At 44.0% G+C, this 17,244-nt stretch overlaps 1 protein-coding gene across 2 annotated transcripts; it reads right to left on the reverse strand.

The window, feature by feature from the left end:
* Nucleotides 1–880: 880 nt before the first annotated feature.
* On the reverse strand, nt 881–13,215 carry LOC123145480 (uncharacterized). 2 transcript variants are annotated; one of them, XM_044564907.1, is made up of 24 exons: nt 12,501–13,215; nt 12,275–12,399; nt 12,112–12,206; nt 11,805–12,038; nt 10,944–11,031; nt 10,285–10,336; nt 9,764–9,829; nt 9,219–9,367; nt 9,072–9,142; nt 8,749–8,946; nt 8,624–8,665; nt 7,798–7,896; nt 7,518–7,607; nt 7,325–7,400; nt 5,888–5,984; nt 5,727–5,796; nt 5,438–5,614; nt 4,142–4,264; nt 2,321–2,404; nt 2,049–2,233; nt 1,829–1,967; nt 1,671–1,730; nt 1,497–1,568; nt 881–1,414 (listed from the first exon to the last, which is right to left on the reverse strand). In XM_044564907.1, exons 1-24 carry the CDS (start codon nt 12,944–12,946, stop codon nt 1,301–1,303), a joined length of 2,952 nt encoding a protein of 983 aa, XP_044420842.1. In that variant the 5' UTR covers nt 12,947–13,215; the 3' UTR covers nt 881–1,300. The 2 variants fall into 2 exon arrangements, with proteins under 2 accessions (XP_044420842.1, XP_044420843.1); XM_044564908.1 differs by lacking the exon at nt 9,764–9,829.
* Nucleotides 13,216–17,244: the final 4,029 nt, after the last annotated feature.

Here is a 17,244-nt window from a genome sequence, read left to right on the forward strand (position 1 = left end):
GGCCTGGTTCGAGGCCAGGCAGAAGGAGATGCTCGACGCCGACGGCCTGAACTAGGTCGTCCGATCGGCCGCGGTCGTTCTCTTTGGAGGCTGGCATGGGTGCCGCCCGCTCGCTGGGCCGCTGGCTGTGTGCCGGCGAGAGAAACATTCATTTCGAAGGCCGACTGTGTTGCCGACCGCTGGCTGTGTTGCCGGCGAGGACAACTATTCATTTTGGAGGCTGACTGTGTTGCCGGCCGCTGGCTTTGTTGCCGGCGATGGACGTGTAGGCCGCTGGCTTTGTTGCCGGCGTGATGAACTGGGTCCGTGAACTAGGGCTTGGCATTTGAAACGTTGCTCTTTTTTTTAAATAGACGCGGACAGGATAGGGCAAACGGATGCGGCCGCGCGCTGGGCGCACGGCCACCGCATCCCAGGACAGGCCCGGATACGACCCCATTGACCTACCCAAACGGACAGAATCCGGATAAAACGGACTTCCGTTTGGGGTCCCACGGTGGAGTTGGCCTCATAGATCCCTAGGTGTTCGACCAGACTCTCACCTGCAGTTCCTGTACCGCATGGCACCACGCGGCGCGCATGTGGTCCTGCTTGGGTCCAGAGCCACTCGTGAGCAGATGCGGATCAGGATTAGCACAGCCCAGTCACCACCACGCCCTCATGTCCATATGTCCCAACCACCGCTTCTGTAGTCCTGACGTGCATGGTTACCACCCTCTAATTCTCCAATTGACACGGGTCAGATTACACAACAGCTCCCCTCAGCAACAAAAAAAGATTATACAACTTAACTGCTGGTGTTTTGCTATATCGGGAGATCACGATTAACAAAGAAGAAAAAACAACTCGTCCAGTAAATAAAGGGCGCAAAACAACGATAGAAACTCAAAATGTTATTTTTATTACACACCGACACAGGCAATACTATAGCATCACTGTGGTCTGGGAACATTGGAGGACTACAATGAAAAAAATACTTCATTGAGTTCAATCAAGTCCAAGGAATTAGTGCCATACAACAACTGAAACTTTCTGGTGCTACTTACACCTGGATCAGGCTCGTGCTGAGCTGGAGCAAATTTGTAGCTCAGCATTGCAATGTTGGAAAATTGGGGAATCCCCGGTAGTACCAGCTACTGGAAAACTTGGAAATTTGTTGTTTGACTTGACTTTTTGCTATTTGTACAGGATCACTGAGAGGCTGTATAAATAGGCTCTGGGCGAAAAATGGGGACCGACTTCCTGTCACTAAATAGGCAGCCTATTGATTTTACAAACAACACTTTGCTACTGTAACATGTCAGTTGCCAAACCCAAACGGCGATTTTGTCCTGCTGCCATCTTCACCATACTGTTCGTTCCATTTTCTTAATTCGTTCATACTTGTTGCGTTATGAGAAACAGACGGGCTTACCTGCATAGGGAATACCAATGTAAGAGTAGTAGTGGGAAACACAAAACTTGGTGATTTTAGGAAAATTGATGAGCCTACATACCTTGGCTTTTGCCTGTATAAAATCATCCAATACAAGGGGTCTTAAGTGAGTGCTGTTGCTACTCACACGTCCCTACAGAAGACAGTAAACATGCGAGGAATTAAGAGATGCACACAAGTTTTGATGATTATGAACATGTTCGCATCATGCCGACAGTTAAAAGGGCATAACTACCTTCTTTTCTTCTTCTAGAAGTTCCTGAACTGGCCTGTATGCTGAAGCTATGCATAGGTTCTGCACATTAAACATTTGAATGATTGCACACAAAAACAGAACGGTTTCACTTTCATTCAACTACAGGGAAGAAGGTAATGAATGCTCTTGTTTAATACCTTCAGATCACTTCCTGAATAACCTTCTGTCGCATTAGCAAGTTCATCGAATTTAAAATCAGATTCTAAGTTTTCTTTAGCCAGTAAAATCTTGAGAATTTTCTTTCGGTTTTCCGCATCTGGAAGGCCAACATATATCCTGTACAGAATGAAACAGGTGAACACCTTGCTAGATCAGCATAGCTTGTTTGAAAGCAAAGAGCACAAGAACGTATATTACCGTCTAGGTAAACGCCGTATAACAGCATCGTCTAAATCAAATGGACGATTCGTAGCACCAAGAATAAGGATCCGTTGGTTCTCTTTGGACCTTAGACCATCCCAAGCTGCCATAAATTCATTCCGCATCTTCCTTGTTGCTTCATGCTCAAGTGCACCCCCTCTGGCGCCAAGTAAGCTGTCAACCTGTCATATCAGATGAAATTGCATCATACCAAGAGATTGTTCATAACCAAGGCAGTGGTAAGCATTTTCCTATTGAAATGAGCATACCTCGTCTACAAATATGATGACAGGAGCTAGTCGGCTAGCAAAAGAGAAAAGTGCCTTCGTCAACTTCTCAGCATCTCCAAACCACTGTAAAAGAAAATAGAGCAGTGAGATTTTTGCTTTGAAATAAGCTTGTAGCTGTATGGGATAGTGCAGGTGGATGATCCCATCTTCCAAGGGATCATACAAATCCTTTGTTTGTTCACTGTTGCAAGGGCATATAAGGTCCAAGTAACACAATTTAGCACCTTATGGGAACAGAACAAAAGAACATTATCATGAGTTCCTTCCATCCACCTATCATGAAATTATTCATATCATACATTCAATCAAACACAAGGATGTGCTTTCATCCTGCATCATCGGCTCATCGCATGCTCCAAACACACAGTACAAAGTGAACTAATGGTGTGAACCCTTCAGCATGGTCCAGATTCACAGACAGAAACTTCATGCACTTGATGACCCATCAAATCAGTAGGTTCCCTCATTTCATGTAAGAGAACATGCAACTTTTCAACAAGCAGTACAAAAGAAATACCTCAGCCAGTTAAGTAACATACTCCCTCCATTCACAAATATAAGTTGTTCTAACTTTTTTATGAATCGGATGTATATAGACATGTTTTAGTGTGTTTGTTCACTCATTTCAGTCCGTATGTAGTCCATATTGAAATATCAAAAACATCTTATATTTGTGAACGGAGGGAGTAGTTTATAGTTTACAAGAAAAATTAACCAGATAAGTGTGTTTCCAATTATTGTCTGTCAACCAGGATTTTACATCCAGTTCAGGCGAGCTCTGGTTGGGGACAGATGGGTCGCATGGCTTAGTTTAGTTCAAAGGTTGATGGAGGTCACCTTATCTAACGAGCCTGATTCTTTCCGATGGAGATTAAGCTTCTTCGGGTGTGTGGCTAGGTGGGGTGGAGCCCAATACTGCGGCGCGAATTCGTGTGGGAGTTTGTGCATTACTTTGGGCTATTTGGAACTGTCGAAATGATTTTGTGTTTAACAGAACAAAGATTCAAAAAAGATTGCAAGTTATCTACAGAGCGTCTGGATGGATCCTTACATTGTCATTACTTCACCATGCGGACGTGAGGGAACTTATTGCCTGTGGGTGCAACCCTTGGGAGATGGTAGCACAGGATACGTACAACTGATTTGGATGGCGATCCAGTACTAGGATATGTGTGTAGGCATTTTATCCTATTTTGGCCGGTTGTGGCTTTTGGACTTGTAATTTTGTTTTTGCTTTTGTTGGAGATTGTTACTCGGAACTTTCTAATAAATGGCTTTGTGCATCAAATGATGCAGAGGCCGGGGTATTCCTCCTTCACCCAAAAAAAAAACAGGATTTCGTAAAATTCAAAACTGTTGACCTAGCTTGCAACTAGTAAAACCTACTCCAATATGGTAACTTTCTCTTGCAACTAGTAAAACCTCCTTTTGCAACTATTAAATTTTCTTTGAGCTTGCCTAACAGTATGAATTTCAATTTTGAACTGTGCCTGCTGTTTAAACGAAGTTAAAGGTCCAATATGGTAACTTTCATGAAGGTTAGCCCCAAATACCCATCAAAAAACATGGTTAGCCAGAAAATATATGCCCAGATAGAAAGAAAGAAAATTCATACTGTAATCTGTTCAAACTTCATGTTAGGTGTTTGTAGTTTCCATAACATGTATTCCCTTCGTCGAGCGTTTTTGACACTAGTGTAGTGTCAAAAACGCTCTTATATTATGGGGCGGAGGGAGTAATACACATTATCTCTAAGATCTTTTCTGCAATGAAAATATATGAGCAAGTCAATCAAATTACCTTTGATGTCAATGTAGAACCGGTTATGCTGATAAAATTTGCCCCAGCTTCAGTCGCGAGTGCCTTTGCCAAGAGTGTTTTTCCTGTGCCAGGAGGACCAAAAAGCAAAACACCTTTGCAGGGCTGAAAAGGGTCCAGGTATATAGAAGTCATAAGAGAAATTCAGCTAAGCTCATTTAAGTATCAAAATTTCCAATATGACGAATATTAAAAGCTACAGCTATTGATACACGCAAATTCTTAACGGTTCAGTGAACTGAACTCGAATAATATGTTTTTCTTTTTTTCGAACCATGCAGGAGAACTGCATGTGATCTATTATAGGAGAAGAAAATCACCAGGGGAAAGAACCCCGAAGTACAAACATAGACACGACCTGGGAGGGTAACGAGCCAGCGCCCCACACACACACCACTGACTGAAAACTACACAAGCTACAGGGGGTAGCAAGGACAAAAAAAGATCAATCAATGTGCCTAAGAACCGTAAGAATACTAGTGATGGTTTCAATTGCAGAATACGAACATTTGGTTTAAATATTAAACTTCAAAAGTTAATTGTAAATCAATCATGCTCGTGAAATTAAATATGTTTTTCATGATCAATTACACACTCAACAGAAACTAGCATAGGCACTATCCCTAAACACAAACTAGCATAAGCATACATAAGCAGAAACAGAAACTAGCATTTAGCAGATTAACATTTAAGTGATCAACAACAGCCCAATTTTTGCTATGGATCAACTAGCACAAACGATATGAGCCTACAGATGTATGCAACCAGATAAACCACCACCGGAGTTTGGCGGATTTAACATTTAAGAGATCGAGATTCAATTTTCTGGCTGAGTCAACTGAAAGGATATGAACCAACAGATGTGCACAACCAGATAAACCTTGTTTACACTTGTTAGTTATACTGATACTTGTTTAATACACGGTATGAAATAGATGCTTCAAAGCGGATGGAAATAGTTTAGGATAGTTCCGTAACCTCACTTTTCTCTACTAGACTAACAGTCGGAAAAGATTTGTTCAGTAACGTCTACATCCACATCATATGATCACTAACTACAGATGATGACATTTAAAATTAACTCATGAGTGCCCACCTTGATTTTTACGATATTAAGCAAATATATCTATATTCTGCAAGAAGTCATTGCCACCTTGATTTTCACAATATTAAGCAACTCCTGTCTAGAAGACAGTAATGACTCAAATGCAACATAGGTCCCATTAGCATGCCGACAAAAAAGGTGATGTGTTGGTCTCGCAGGAAAGGAAGTTGTACCCTTAATAAATTGCCATGAGAAAAAAGCTCTGGTCTCCTCATTGGAAGAGCAACGAGCTCGTCCAGTGTCCTCTTGACATCCTCAAGCGCGCCAATATCATCGAATTTCACTCCAATTTCATCAGGAGGTACAACAGAAGATATGAAATTGCGTTCATACTCATCTTTTGCCAAATTCTGTAGATAGGAGACTTATCAGTTTGGATAGGCATATAGGAACAGCAGCTAGTGGCTACGGTTGCAGTAGCAGAAAAGAAAGGTGGGGAAGCTAACTAAGCTAGCAAAATACCTTGAGATTTTGAGAAAGATTCTTAGATTTAGTAACCTGCTCCTTCAGCCTCTCGATGGCTAAATCAAGACTTCACAAAATTGCAAACAATAGTAAAATATCAGAAAAAAAACTATCAAATACACAATTATGCTATTGCGGTTCAAATTGAAGTTAAGTACCTCTCACGTGGAATGGTTAATCTGTCACCCTCAATAGAGGGAAGAACTGTTGATGACAGATAATGACTTCTAGCCCATCCAATAACTTTCGCCGCTTCTGCAATGTGCAATACACTCATTGAGTACTCATCTTACCTCACCTCCACCTTAGAACTGGTGATGGAAATTTATTCCCGTCGAGTAGTGAAGGAACAAATAAGATCAAATTTAGTATTCATAGCCCGTCAAAAGAGTCTGTTAATCTACTTTCCCCTTTCAACTGAAGTCCAGCATAGAAATCAATTCAAAAGGACAAGATGTTCCCACCTGTAACCAGCCAACTACAGCCAGTTACTATAAATCGCAATCTAGCCTTCCAAAGAAAAAAAATTATCTGGTTTACCTCCATGGATTCATCATTCAATCAATCATCAAACTATAAGTACATGTAGAAACATTATATTTCCGGGCAAACAGACTTCACTACAAGGTTTCTATAGCACTAGGATAGTAAGACTGGTAACCAACCGGAGGCCAAATACTGACAACTAGGTGAAACCAGGATTAGTTTCGAAGAAACTAGGTGGCCGGACACCTAGGTGAAATCAGGATTAATTTCGAAGAAACTAGGTGGCTGGACGGCACGTAGTAGGAGAAGAGAAAGTAGAACATAGGTTAGTGATGATGAACAGGAGATAATAGACTGATTAACTTGTCATCATACACAGAGTGTCGCTTACATAGGAGGCTTGCTTCATTACTTGACCCCTAAGTGGTACTAATCCGATCTCTATCCATATTTTGTGTCCTCCATTTTTAAATAATATTCCGCATTTATTTGGATATATTAACTAAGCCCTATATCTGTGCATATAACATAATTTCAGTTACTCCCTCCGTCACAGTTTACACGGCGCCGTGTAAACTGTGACGGAGGGAGTACTTGGAGTTATTCAGAGCCAGGTTTGTGGGCTTGTGGCACTGGCAGTTGCACTTCATTGGCAACAATAATAGTTTACATGAACAGCCATAGAACTATTCCCCAAAACACAACACTAACAGAGTATCAAATGGTTGATAATAGTTCAAACAAAATTTTCAAAAGGAAGGAATATTCTAAATGTGTATGTAAGACACCAGCGTATAAGATGGTGTTTGGTATCAGCCACATGAAAAATGAAAATACTACCTCCTGGAGAATCCTAGTTAAGGATGACCTGCTTTTACATCCCCATAGGCTCAAAATGGAGCCTAAACTGCCATTGAAGACTTAGATTTGCTCCCTAACACAATTCTGTTGTGCATAAGTTTATTATGCTTTGGATCTGTTGTAAATACCACTATAAATTTTTCGAACATCTATAAATTTTTACTGTCAGGGACTCCCCTACTGTTTTTGGTCAAACAAATTGCACAAAAATACAGGATGCCTGAGCTGAAGCATGTTAACATACATACTTTGCTTTGTCAAAACGACACCATCAGACTTCACATGCATAAGCTCCACGCATGATAGTTCATTCTCTTCAAGAACCTGCATTGATTAATCACAATTTACAGGAAGTACATAAGAAAACAGAAATCCAGGAACATTTCCTACAAGAAAATATTTGCAGGAAATTAAATGACCACACAAGCACTGTAACCAGACCTTGTGTAATTCAACGAGGTTATGCCTTGAAATAATAATTTTCCTATCCTCTTCAATCTGGTTATTGAAAACTCTTAGTTGCTCACCTTCCTGTAATAAAATAAACAAAAGACAAGAGTCAGGAGTTTCCCCCACTTGATGAATGTTCTAGGCACAGCAGGTCATGGATTTAACCAAAAACACTGTGATGGCATAATCACATGTTTATGGAGGACCCTCTCATTTATTCGTTTTGCATCGGACAACTTCATATTTATTTCGATTAGCAAAAGAATCTTACCTCTGGAAGGGGAACAATGAAACTGTTTGTGAAGATCTTTGATATATCACTGGGTCTTGAATCGTTTTGTACTTTTAGCCAACGCTTCAGGGACGATGGCTGGATATAGACATTTTAGGTAATTACGTACCAATTTTAGAATATGAGATGGCAACATTACATATATACAAGTAGTTTTGGACAGTATAAAGCAAAAGCAAAATAAGGCTATTGATAAAACTTATGCCTATTTTCTATTGAGCTTTTATAGTTATGCTTATACTGCAATTTATGCTTCATAAGGAGCTAGCTAGTAGTTTTGGTTTTAGTAGCACAATTATAGTTACCTGTGTTCTCTACACATGCTCTACAGAACGCAAAGTGTTTCTCGTCGATCAGCAACTAGAGAAGTTATTTTGTGATTGCACCACATAAAAAAAAGGCCAATATTTGGTGTGTAATTGTAATTTTAGTCAAAACAAACATGTTTTGCAACAGCAAATTGTGTAGTGCAATGCAGAAACTAAAGAAATAACATTATGAGCTTATGCCTTCTAATTTAAGAGCAGATCGCACAAGAAAATACAAAGCTGACGGAGCGAAGTACTCCCTCCGTTCCCAAATATTTGTCTTTCTAGAGATTTCAACAAGTGACTACATACGAAGCAAAATGGGTGAATCTACACTCTAAAATATGTCTACATACATCCGTATGTTGTAGTCCATTTGAAATGTCTAGAAAGACAAATATTTGGGAACGGAGGGAGTAGTTATTTTCTGATTACGAAAAATATATTCCGGATAATAAGCGTGTACATAATATATGTAATCGAATATCGATAATTACCAGTGAAGACAGGCGAGTGAGATTCTGAAACATCAGTGTCGGCTGTAGATGTCCAAAACAAAAATAAGAACTAAGAAAATGTTTTATCAGTTAAAAGTTAAGCACACAAGAATTCTAAAGCTTACAGGTTCCTTATCCTTGTCCTTGGATACTGCTGCCGGCATGTTCTGCCCACATATCATTACTACTGGTCCGGTGAGTTGGTCAAACATTTTGTCTACCTTTTGGATAAACTCCCCTCGATTTGATTTTGGAACTGCTCTAGATAACCACTGGGAACTGTCTGGAAAGTAGACAATGACTGGCTCTAGAGATGGAAGAACCTATTCAAGAATCATAAGCAGGTAAAGGAGCAGGTAAACTTATCAAATGAGACTGGCAAGAAATGAACAAATATTCTGAAGTCTAAGAAAAATATATATGCATAATATATATTTTCACAAATCACCTCACAAAGTGCTTCAATTGCGATATGCCAATCTTCTGATTCAATATCATGGTCATGCGCAATATCTTGAGCTAAATTAAGAGGAAACCAGATGAAGGTGCCTGAAATAATCATATCACAATGTCGATCAACAGAGTAGGGGTATACCATCAACCCAGTAAATAGATGGTTTTGCATTTTCCTCCTTGCTATTTTCGTCACCATCATGCAGCTTCTCTGCAGGAGGGTCAAATATGACAGCTACTTGATCCCCATTGATCTCGTATACTTCTCCCCGCTGCCCATTTGACAGAGTCCTGGAATACGTAAAGTTAGAAACAGTCTTTTATCAGAAAACCGAGAATGTGTACAGGCAAAAAAGTAAGAGAAAACACACTACATTTGTTTATTTTATAGGATACATTGTAAGCAACGCCAAAGGTAAATAACCCTACTCTAGACAAATATGACAGTAAATACAGAAAGAGTGCCAATTCAACTAAGTTACTAAGACATATTTTTCTTGACGCATTTAATATGAATATATTGCAATAATAATAATAATAATAATAATAATAATAATAATAATAATAATAATAATACAGGAAATCCAAAACATGAAATTCAGATTACAATGTTGCCTTGGGACTCAGAACTACCAAGTACCAAAGTCATTTTATCATGTTCCACGCGATAAAGATAGACCCACCCACCTGCCACTAATAAAAGTATACGCATTTCTCGAGCCATCTTGAGTAGGTAATTTCCCCAAAATGATCCTGTGTATATATGGTACATATCAGTGTTAACGTGATGAAGCTCGATTCAGAAGGGAACCACCGTAAAATTAAAAGGTGGTGTAACTTCTGGTATGCAGTACAAATAACAGACAACATGCGCTCCTGAAACCAAGATAGGTGTATTTTTCCAATTTCACCAATACGATGGACAATAATACTGTTACGCTAGATGTGTAGATGGCCAACTCTTAAAGCAAATCCACCCACTAACACAAGACCAAACCCGAACTAGTCCATCATGTGCTTGTGTACACCTCACGTGGAGACATACGGAACACGAGTAGATTCACGTGTGTGCTCCCCCCACCCTTCTCAGCACAAAAACACGCACACAACTATGCGCGGCTGCACACATCATGTGTACTTCATGCAGAGCATGAAACCTTATCATGAAAAGCAAATCGAGAGGAATAGAATCAATATTCAGCAATCACCTCTGATCTGCTTCAACAACTGCCGAGGAACCAACATACTTGACTTTATCTCCTGAAAAGAGGTATTGGAAAGGAACAACATTAGAATTAAACTTCTGCGTTAAAAAAAGCATAGTTAGTACAATTTCCATCCGTAATTAACTGTCGCTGAATGAGTGTATCTAGGCGCATTTCAGTGTGTAGATACACTCATTTCAGCGACAGTTAATTCCGGACGGAGGGAGTACAATGTAGCATGTATTTCTAATTTGGTTTCAGAGTGTTTACTTCTAAAAAGAAGATTGAACTCCAGAGTGGGTGACATTTCATTCAGTGGAGCCAATAGAGGCCTGGCTCAAATGTGTGCCAGGTGAAAGGAAATTACAAATGACGACGCAGATAAGCATAACTAGAACTTGCTTCAAGAGAGTAGGCAAGATGTTTGGTTGTAGATCATCAGATAGTAAGACGGTATACACATTCCCAAGTAATCCAGGTTCAGGATAAAATGCTTTAATTGGATTTAGTATCAGTAAAAAAAAAGATGTCACACATATACATGTACCTGGCAAAATTTCTATGGTCGCTGAGGGTACTTCGGGACAAAAATAATAATTCGAGGTGGCAGCATACCAGAAAAAAAAATCATTAATTCATGATGGAGTGAAATATCACATTACCCCTTTGGAAAGGCCTTTTATCTTCCTCTGACGACTTGGCTGTTTCAGGGGATTCTGATGATGTACCTTCTTCTTCACCAACTACTCTCTAGAAGCACAACCAAATGAAAAGCACTATCAACTACATATACATGTAAAACTAACAAGGCAGTATTGAAGGTACATACTAGGAAGCAGAACTAATGGCTTGTCCTAGCTTGATGTTTTCTCAAAGCAAAAGAAGGCAATTAAAAAAGAAACAGCAGAAATGGTAGCGCACTGAACTTGAATTTTACTAGGTTAACAATGTTTACTTCTCCAGGAATTAGATATACTGTCTCGAAATTCAATATATTAAAATAGGGAGTGACTCTCAATAGTAAACACTTGAGAGGGTACAGCCATGAGTTTGCAGTCAAATATATACAAGTATCGCAGTTTTGAACTGGAGTTAGTTCAAAACTGCGACACTTATTATGGATCGGAGGTAGTAGCATTTTTGGTTGCTGTAACCATTTTATTTATAATAAGTTCAAGTAGCAATCCAAAATCAACAGCATATTTTTGAAACATTCTTGAAGCATAATTTCTCATCGACTACAAAATGGTGTTACAGTTAAATGGAGATTGTTTATTGTCAGATGCTCCCTGCTTTGCGGATATTAAAAGGAACAAAATACAAAGTGATTTTCTGAACAAGAATTACAGTTAAATGAAGATTGTTTATTCTCAGATGTTCCCTGCTTTGCGGACATTAAAAGGAACAAGATACAAAGTGATTTTCTGAACAAGAATTATAAAACCTTCATGGTAGCACAAGACCAAAATATGAGCAAGCATTTATTTATTGGTACGGTCACACATCAGAATGTAATATATCACCTTGGCAAATTCCTCAATAGTACATGGGACCAGCTTCTTGAGGTCATCCACGGACTTTTTGAGTTCTTCCACAGATTTTAGAGCATCCTCGTCATCACTTTCACCTGATTTAGCTTCGTTGCTGCTTGTCCAATCTTCATCACCTTCATCTTCCATCTCAGACTCTGAACCTTCATCTTCTGACTCACCATGCTCATCTTCCTCCTCGCTTTCTGAATAATCTTCCCCAAAATCCTAACAAGTTAGGATTTATTAGGTTTGCAGCTACCCCTTTACATTTTGCACGCAAGGGTTTTCAGTATCTTACATATGGAGCTAGAACACTGCTGTCCAGGACCAGTAGTGGCACCCGCAACTCATGTGCAAGAGCTCTTACCAATCTCTCTCTGTAGAGTTCGGTTCCTACATCAAACAAATCTCAGAATCCAGCATTTGCATCACTAAGCATCCTCCTCTTTACCGGATAATACCTGGCAAGCTCTGGAGCAATATCCTCCTTCCAGAGGATGGTAGCCGAGAGCCATACTCTGACGTGATGCCCTTGTGCCGCAAGTGGGATGCCGTGCACTCTCGCAGCAGCTGCCTTGCATTCTCACTTGCAAATCAAATCAAATAAAACGAATTAGCTTAGTCGTTAGCACGCTCATTTAAGCTTTGTTCAAACAAAACATCGAACAGATGGTGTGCGCATCTCACTTGACGTAGTAGGGGAAATTCTGCCATGTGAGGTTTCCCTTCTCCCACGGTACGACGCGGCGCAGGAACTCGATGCGGAATCTCTCCCGCCTGGTGAGGAACGGCGACTCACGCTTCTTGCAGTCGCTGAGGAATCTCTCGCCGCTCAGCCACTCCTGCTGGTCCCTCTCCCCGAGGCGCGCGTGCTCCTGCTCGCTGCACCGTCCGCTGCTCCCTGCCGCCGCCTCCGCTGCCCCGGCGCCCCTCGCCTCCGCGCTGCCTACGCCGCCCTTGGAACCGTAGAACCGGCACAGCCGCCGCCCCGCATCGCACGGCCTCGGCGCCCCGACTGCGCTGAACCTCCGGACGAGGCAACCGCCGCCACTAGTGGAGATTCCTAGGGAGCTGCACTTGCACCAGAACGGCGGGTGCTGGAGGAGGCAGCGCAACCGCATCGCATGGTGCATCTCGGGCAGCTTCCGAAGCAAATGGGGGGAGGAATTGGCGGTCTAGGGAACGCTAGGTCCCGGAGTTGGGCGGCAGCGGCGATGAGGACGGGATGGTTCTGTGGGGAGATTGGCAACCGGACCCGTGTGTGGGCGGCGGAGACGGTGGCGCGCGACCGGCCGCGACGGAGGGGAGGGAGACGGAGATACCACGGCAACCGGTTCGGCTAACCGCTTCTCACGCCTTACCGCTCTTGCTTGTGAAGTTGGGAGCATCTGGGTTGTGAGCCTTTGGGCTGGGTTGTATGGGCTTTTACTCATAACACAGCTGAACCCTGATTTCTTTCCTTTCTTTTTCCCTCTTGCTGCCCTCTTAGGGCATCTTCAAGGCGGACCCACAAACAGCCCGCATCCATCCAGATCGCGTTGTTCGAACCGTGATAGCCATCTAACGCGGGTCTATACCGGTCCGCGCGTGGTCCGAACGTGATTTTTCCCGCAAACCGGAGATAAAATGGGAAGGTTTGCAGGTGTCCGGACCGATCCCACGCCTGCTTCTGACCCCTCTGGCCCACCAAAAACCCCACCCTCATCCCGGCGCGCATCCCACCCGACGCCAGCTGCCCGCTTCATGCCGATGTAGAGCGCGCCGCTATGCATTGAAGGCGGCTCAGGGCAGACGGGACTTCTCACTGCCTCCGCCATTGAAGGGGCTCACCGGCCGAGGGCGCAATCCGTTGCACATCCGGCTGAACACGCCTCCTCGCCGCATTCATACACCTCCATTAAACCCGCGTGGAAGCCGAGAAACCTACTCCGGCCACACGTCCACTCATGAGCAGGCCGATATTAAACATAACGCCGGTCGAGCTCCTCATGTCCGTCCTCTATTTAAACGAGGCTAGATGCCAGGCATCGCACCCCTCCGTCGCTCCCCCATCTCCTCCTTCACAATTTTCTCCACTCTTCTGATGGCTTCCAAAGAGCAGGTCTCCGGCATACAAGCCGGTTGGGTGGCCGGCCGAGCCCGCCGGACACGAGCAAGGCGGCTCGCTGCTCCAGCTCCCGCGCCTGGCCCAATGGAGCAAGTTGCCGCCCCAAGCCGCCGCGTGGTTCAGCAACTCGCCGCTCCAGGCCAACTCGGTGAGGAGTGGCGAGTTGCTCCACACTGACACGGCAGCACGGGCATCGCGGCATCCAGTGCCTGCGACCGTGCCATCCGTTGTTGACGCGCGCAGAGCCGCGCCATGCACCTAGAGAAAGAAGTCGGCTGTGCGGATGTGGACGAGGTGGCGGCCAGCACGTCCGTGCCCGCCTCCATCATCAAGGAGAAGTAGAACACATGAGGCCGCCGCCGCTTGGGTCCCAGGAAGGGCATCGCTGGATACCCGGTCTATTCTCCTTTATCTCAGGCCATCCTTAGCACCCGCCTGAGCTCCACGGAAGCACCCTTCCCCTCCGTCTGAAGCACCCTCTTTGCCGCTCCGGTAAGTAGTGCAGCCGGACATAGGGAAGATATGAAGAACATGCCTTCGGGGCTCTTGGCAGTTCGGTTATTCCGGGCTGCCAGACATGGGGAAGACAAGCTGTAGTCGGCCATAGACTAGTGTAGTGTATCTGTGTCATGGGAGTGGGAGTGGAACTCCGCGCAACCGTCGTGCACATAGTTTTAGCTTTTTAGTTGAAAATATGTCCAAAACGTAACCGTTCTGGTCCGGTTTGTATGAAATCTGTCATGTTTGTACGAAATCTGGTCGTGTTTGCATGAATTTCGTGCGGTTTGTTGAAAAGGAGTTTGAAATATGTGTGGCTAGTATTGGATGTCGACTTCCCGCATCCATGTCCACGGTCGGATGCGAGAGGAAATTTGTGGGTTGCCGTTAAAGATGCCCTTAATAGTCAACTCTATGCTAGCTAGCTCTGGTCGCGATGTTTGGTTGATCAATAGATGGTTATGGTTTCCTGACCATGGACATTGGATGTCATTGATAACGGGATCACATCATTAGGAGAATGATGTGATGGACAAGACCCAATCCTAAGCATAGCACAAGATCGTGTAGTTCGTTTGCTAAGAGCTTTTCTAATGTTAAGTATCGTTTCCTTAGACCATGAGATTGTGCAACTCCCGGATACTGTAGGAATGCTTTGGGTGTACCAAACGTCACAACGTAACTGGGTGGCTATAAAGGTGCACTACAGGTATCTCCGAAAGTGTCTGTTGGGTTGGCACGAATCGAGACTGGGATTTGTCACTCCGTATGACGGAGAGGTATCTCTGGGCCCACTCGGTAATGCATCATCATAATGAGCTCAATGTGACTAATGAGTTAGCCACGGGATCATGCGTTACGGAACGAGTAAAGAGACTTGCCGGTAACGAGATTGAACAAGGTATAGGGATACCGACGATCGAATCTTGGGCAAGTAACATACCGATAGACAAAGGGAATTGTATACGGGATTGATTGAATCCCCGACATCGTGGTTCATCCGATGAGATCATCGTGGAACATGTGGGAGCCAATATGGGTATCCAGATCCCGCTATTGGTTATTGGCCGGAGAGGTGTCTCGGTCATGTCTGCATGGTTCCCAAACCCGTAGGGTCTACACACTTAAGGTTCGGTGATGCTAGAGTTGTTATGGGAAATAGTATGTGGTTACCGAAGGTTGTTCGGAGTCCCGAATGGGATCCCGGACGTGACGAGGAACTCCGGAATGGTCCGGAGGTGAAGATCGATATATTGGACGAAGGGTATTGGAGTCCGGAATTGTTCTGGGAGTACCGGGTGACGACCAGCGTGACCGAAAGGTGTTTCGGAGGCCCCGGCAAGCGTTGGGGGGCCTTATGGGCCAAGGGGAGGGGCACACCAGCCCACTAAGGGGCTGTGCGCCCCTCCCAACCCCTCTCACGTAACGTGGAGAGGCGGGGGCGCCTCCCCTAGGGCAGCCACCCCTCTCGGCTTGGGGGGCAAGTTTCCCAGGGGTGGGGGCGCCCAAACCCATCTAGGGTTTCCCCTGTGGCCGCCGCCCCACCTCTAGGGAACCCTAGGGCGCCTCCTCCACCCCCTTCCCCCTATATATAGTGAGGGAGAGAGAGGGCGGCAGCACCCCTTGCCTGGCGCGGCCCTCTCCTCCTCCAACTCCTCCTCCTCCGTAGTGCTTAGCGAAGCTCTGCCGGAGAACCACGAGCTCCATCGCCACCACGCCGTCGTGCTGCTGGAGTTCTCCCTCAACTTCTCCTCTCCCCTTGCTGGATCAAGAAGGAGGAGACGTCCCCGGGCTGTACGTGTGTTGAACGCGGAGGCGCCGTCCGTTCGGCGCTAGATCAGATCTTCCGCGATTTGAATCGCCGCGAGTACGACTCCATCAACCGCGTTCTTGTAACGCTTCCGCTTAGCGATCTTCAAGGGTATGAAGATGCACTCCCTCTCTCTCGTTGCTAGCATCTCCTAGATTGATCTTGGTGACACGTAGGAAAATTTTGAATTATTGCTACGTTACCCAACAGTGGCATCATGAGCTAGGTCTATGCGTAGATTCTATGCACGAGTAGAACACAAAGTAGTTGTGGGCGATGATTTGTTCAATTTGCTTGCCGTTACTAGTCTTATCTTGATTCGGCGGCATTGTGGGATGAAGCGGCCCGGACCGATCTTACACGTACACTTACGTGAGACAGGTTCCACCGACTAACATGCACTTGATGCATAAGGTGGCTAGCGGGTGTCTGTCTCTCCCACTTTAGTCGGATCGGATTCGATGAAGAGGGTCCTTATGAAGGGTAAATAGAAATTGGCATATCACCGTTGTGGCTTTTGCGTAGGTAAGAAACGTTCTTGCTAGAAACCCATAGCAGCCACGTAAAACATGCAACAACAATTAGAGGACGTCTAACTTGTTTTTGCAGGGTATGCTATGTGATGTGATATGGCCAAAAGGATGTGATGAATTATATATATGTGATGTATGAGAATGATCATGTTCTTGTAATAGGAATCCCGACTTGCATGTCGATGAGTATGACAACCGGCAGGAGCCATAGGAGTTGTCTTAATTTATTGTATGACCTGCGTGTCAATGAAAAATGCCATGTAATTACTTTACTTTATTGCTAACCGTTAGCCATAGTAGTAGAAGTAATAGTTGGCGAGACAACTTCATGAAGACACGATGATGGAGATCATGATGATGGAGATCATGGTGTCATGCCGGTGACGAAGGTGATCATGCCGTGCCTCGAAGATGGAGATCAAAGGCGCAAGATGATACTGGCCATATCATGTCACTTTATGATTTGCATGTGATGTTTGTCAT

The sequence above is a fragment of the Triticum aestivum genome, chromosome 6D, assembly GCF_018294505.1.
Source record: "Triticum aestivum cultivar Chinese Spring chromosome 6D, IWGSC CS RefSeq v2.1, whole genome shotgun sequence".
NCBI classification, from domain to species: domain Eukaryota; kingdom Viridiplantae; phylum Streptophyta; class Magnoliopsida; order Poales; family Poaceae; genus Triticum; species Triticum aestivum.

Excerpts from the sequence above, each read along its gene's own strand:
- LOC123145480 (XM_044564907.1), bottom strand. The coding sequence starts at position 12,946 with ATGCACCATGCGATGCGGTTGCGCTGCCTCCTCCAGCACCCGCCGTTC. Across the intron at positions 12,039-12,111 it reads GCAGTGTTCTAGCTCCATAT|GATTTTGGGGAAGATTATTC; the intron begins GTAAGATACTGA and ends CTAACTTGTTAG. Across the intron at positions 9,143-9,218 it reads ATCTATTTACTGGGTTGATG|CTCAAGATATTGCGCATGAC; the intron begins GTATACCCCTAC and ends CTCTTAATTTAG.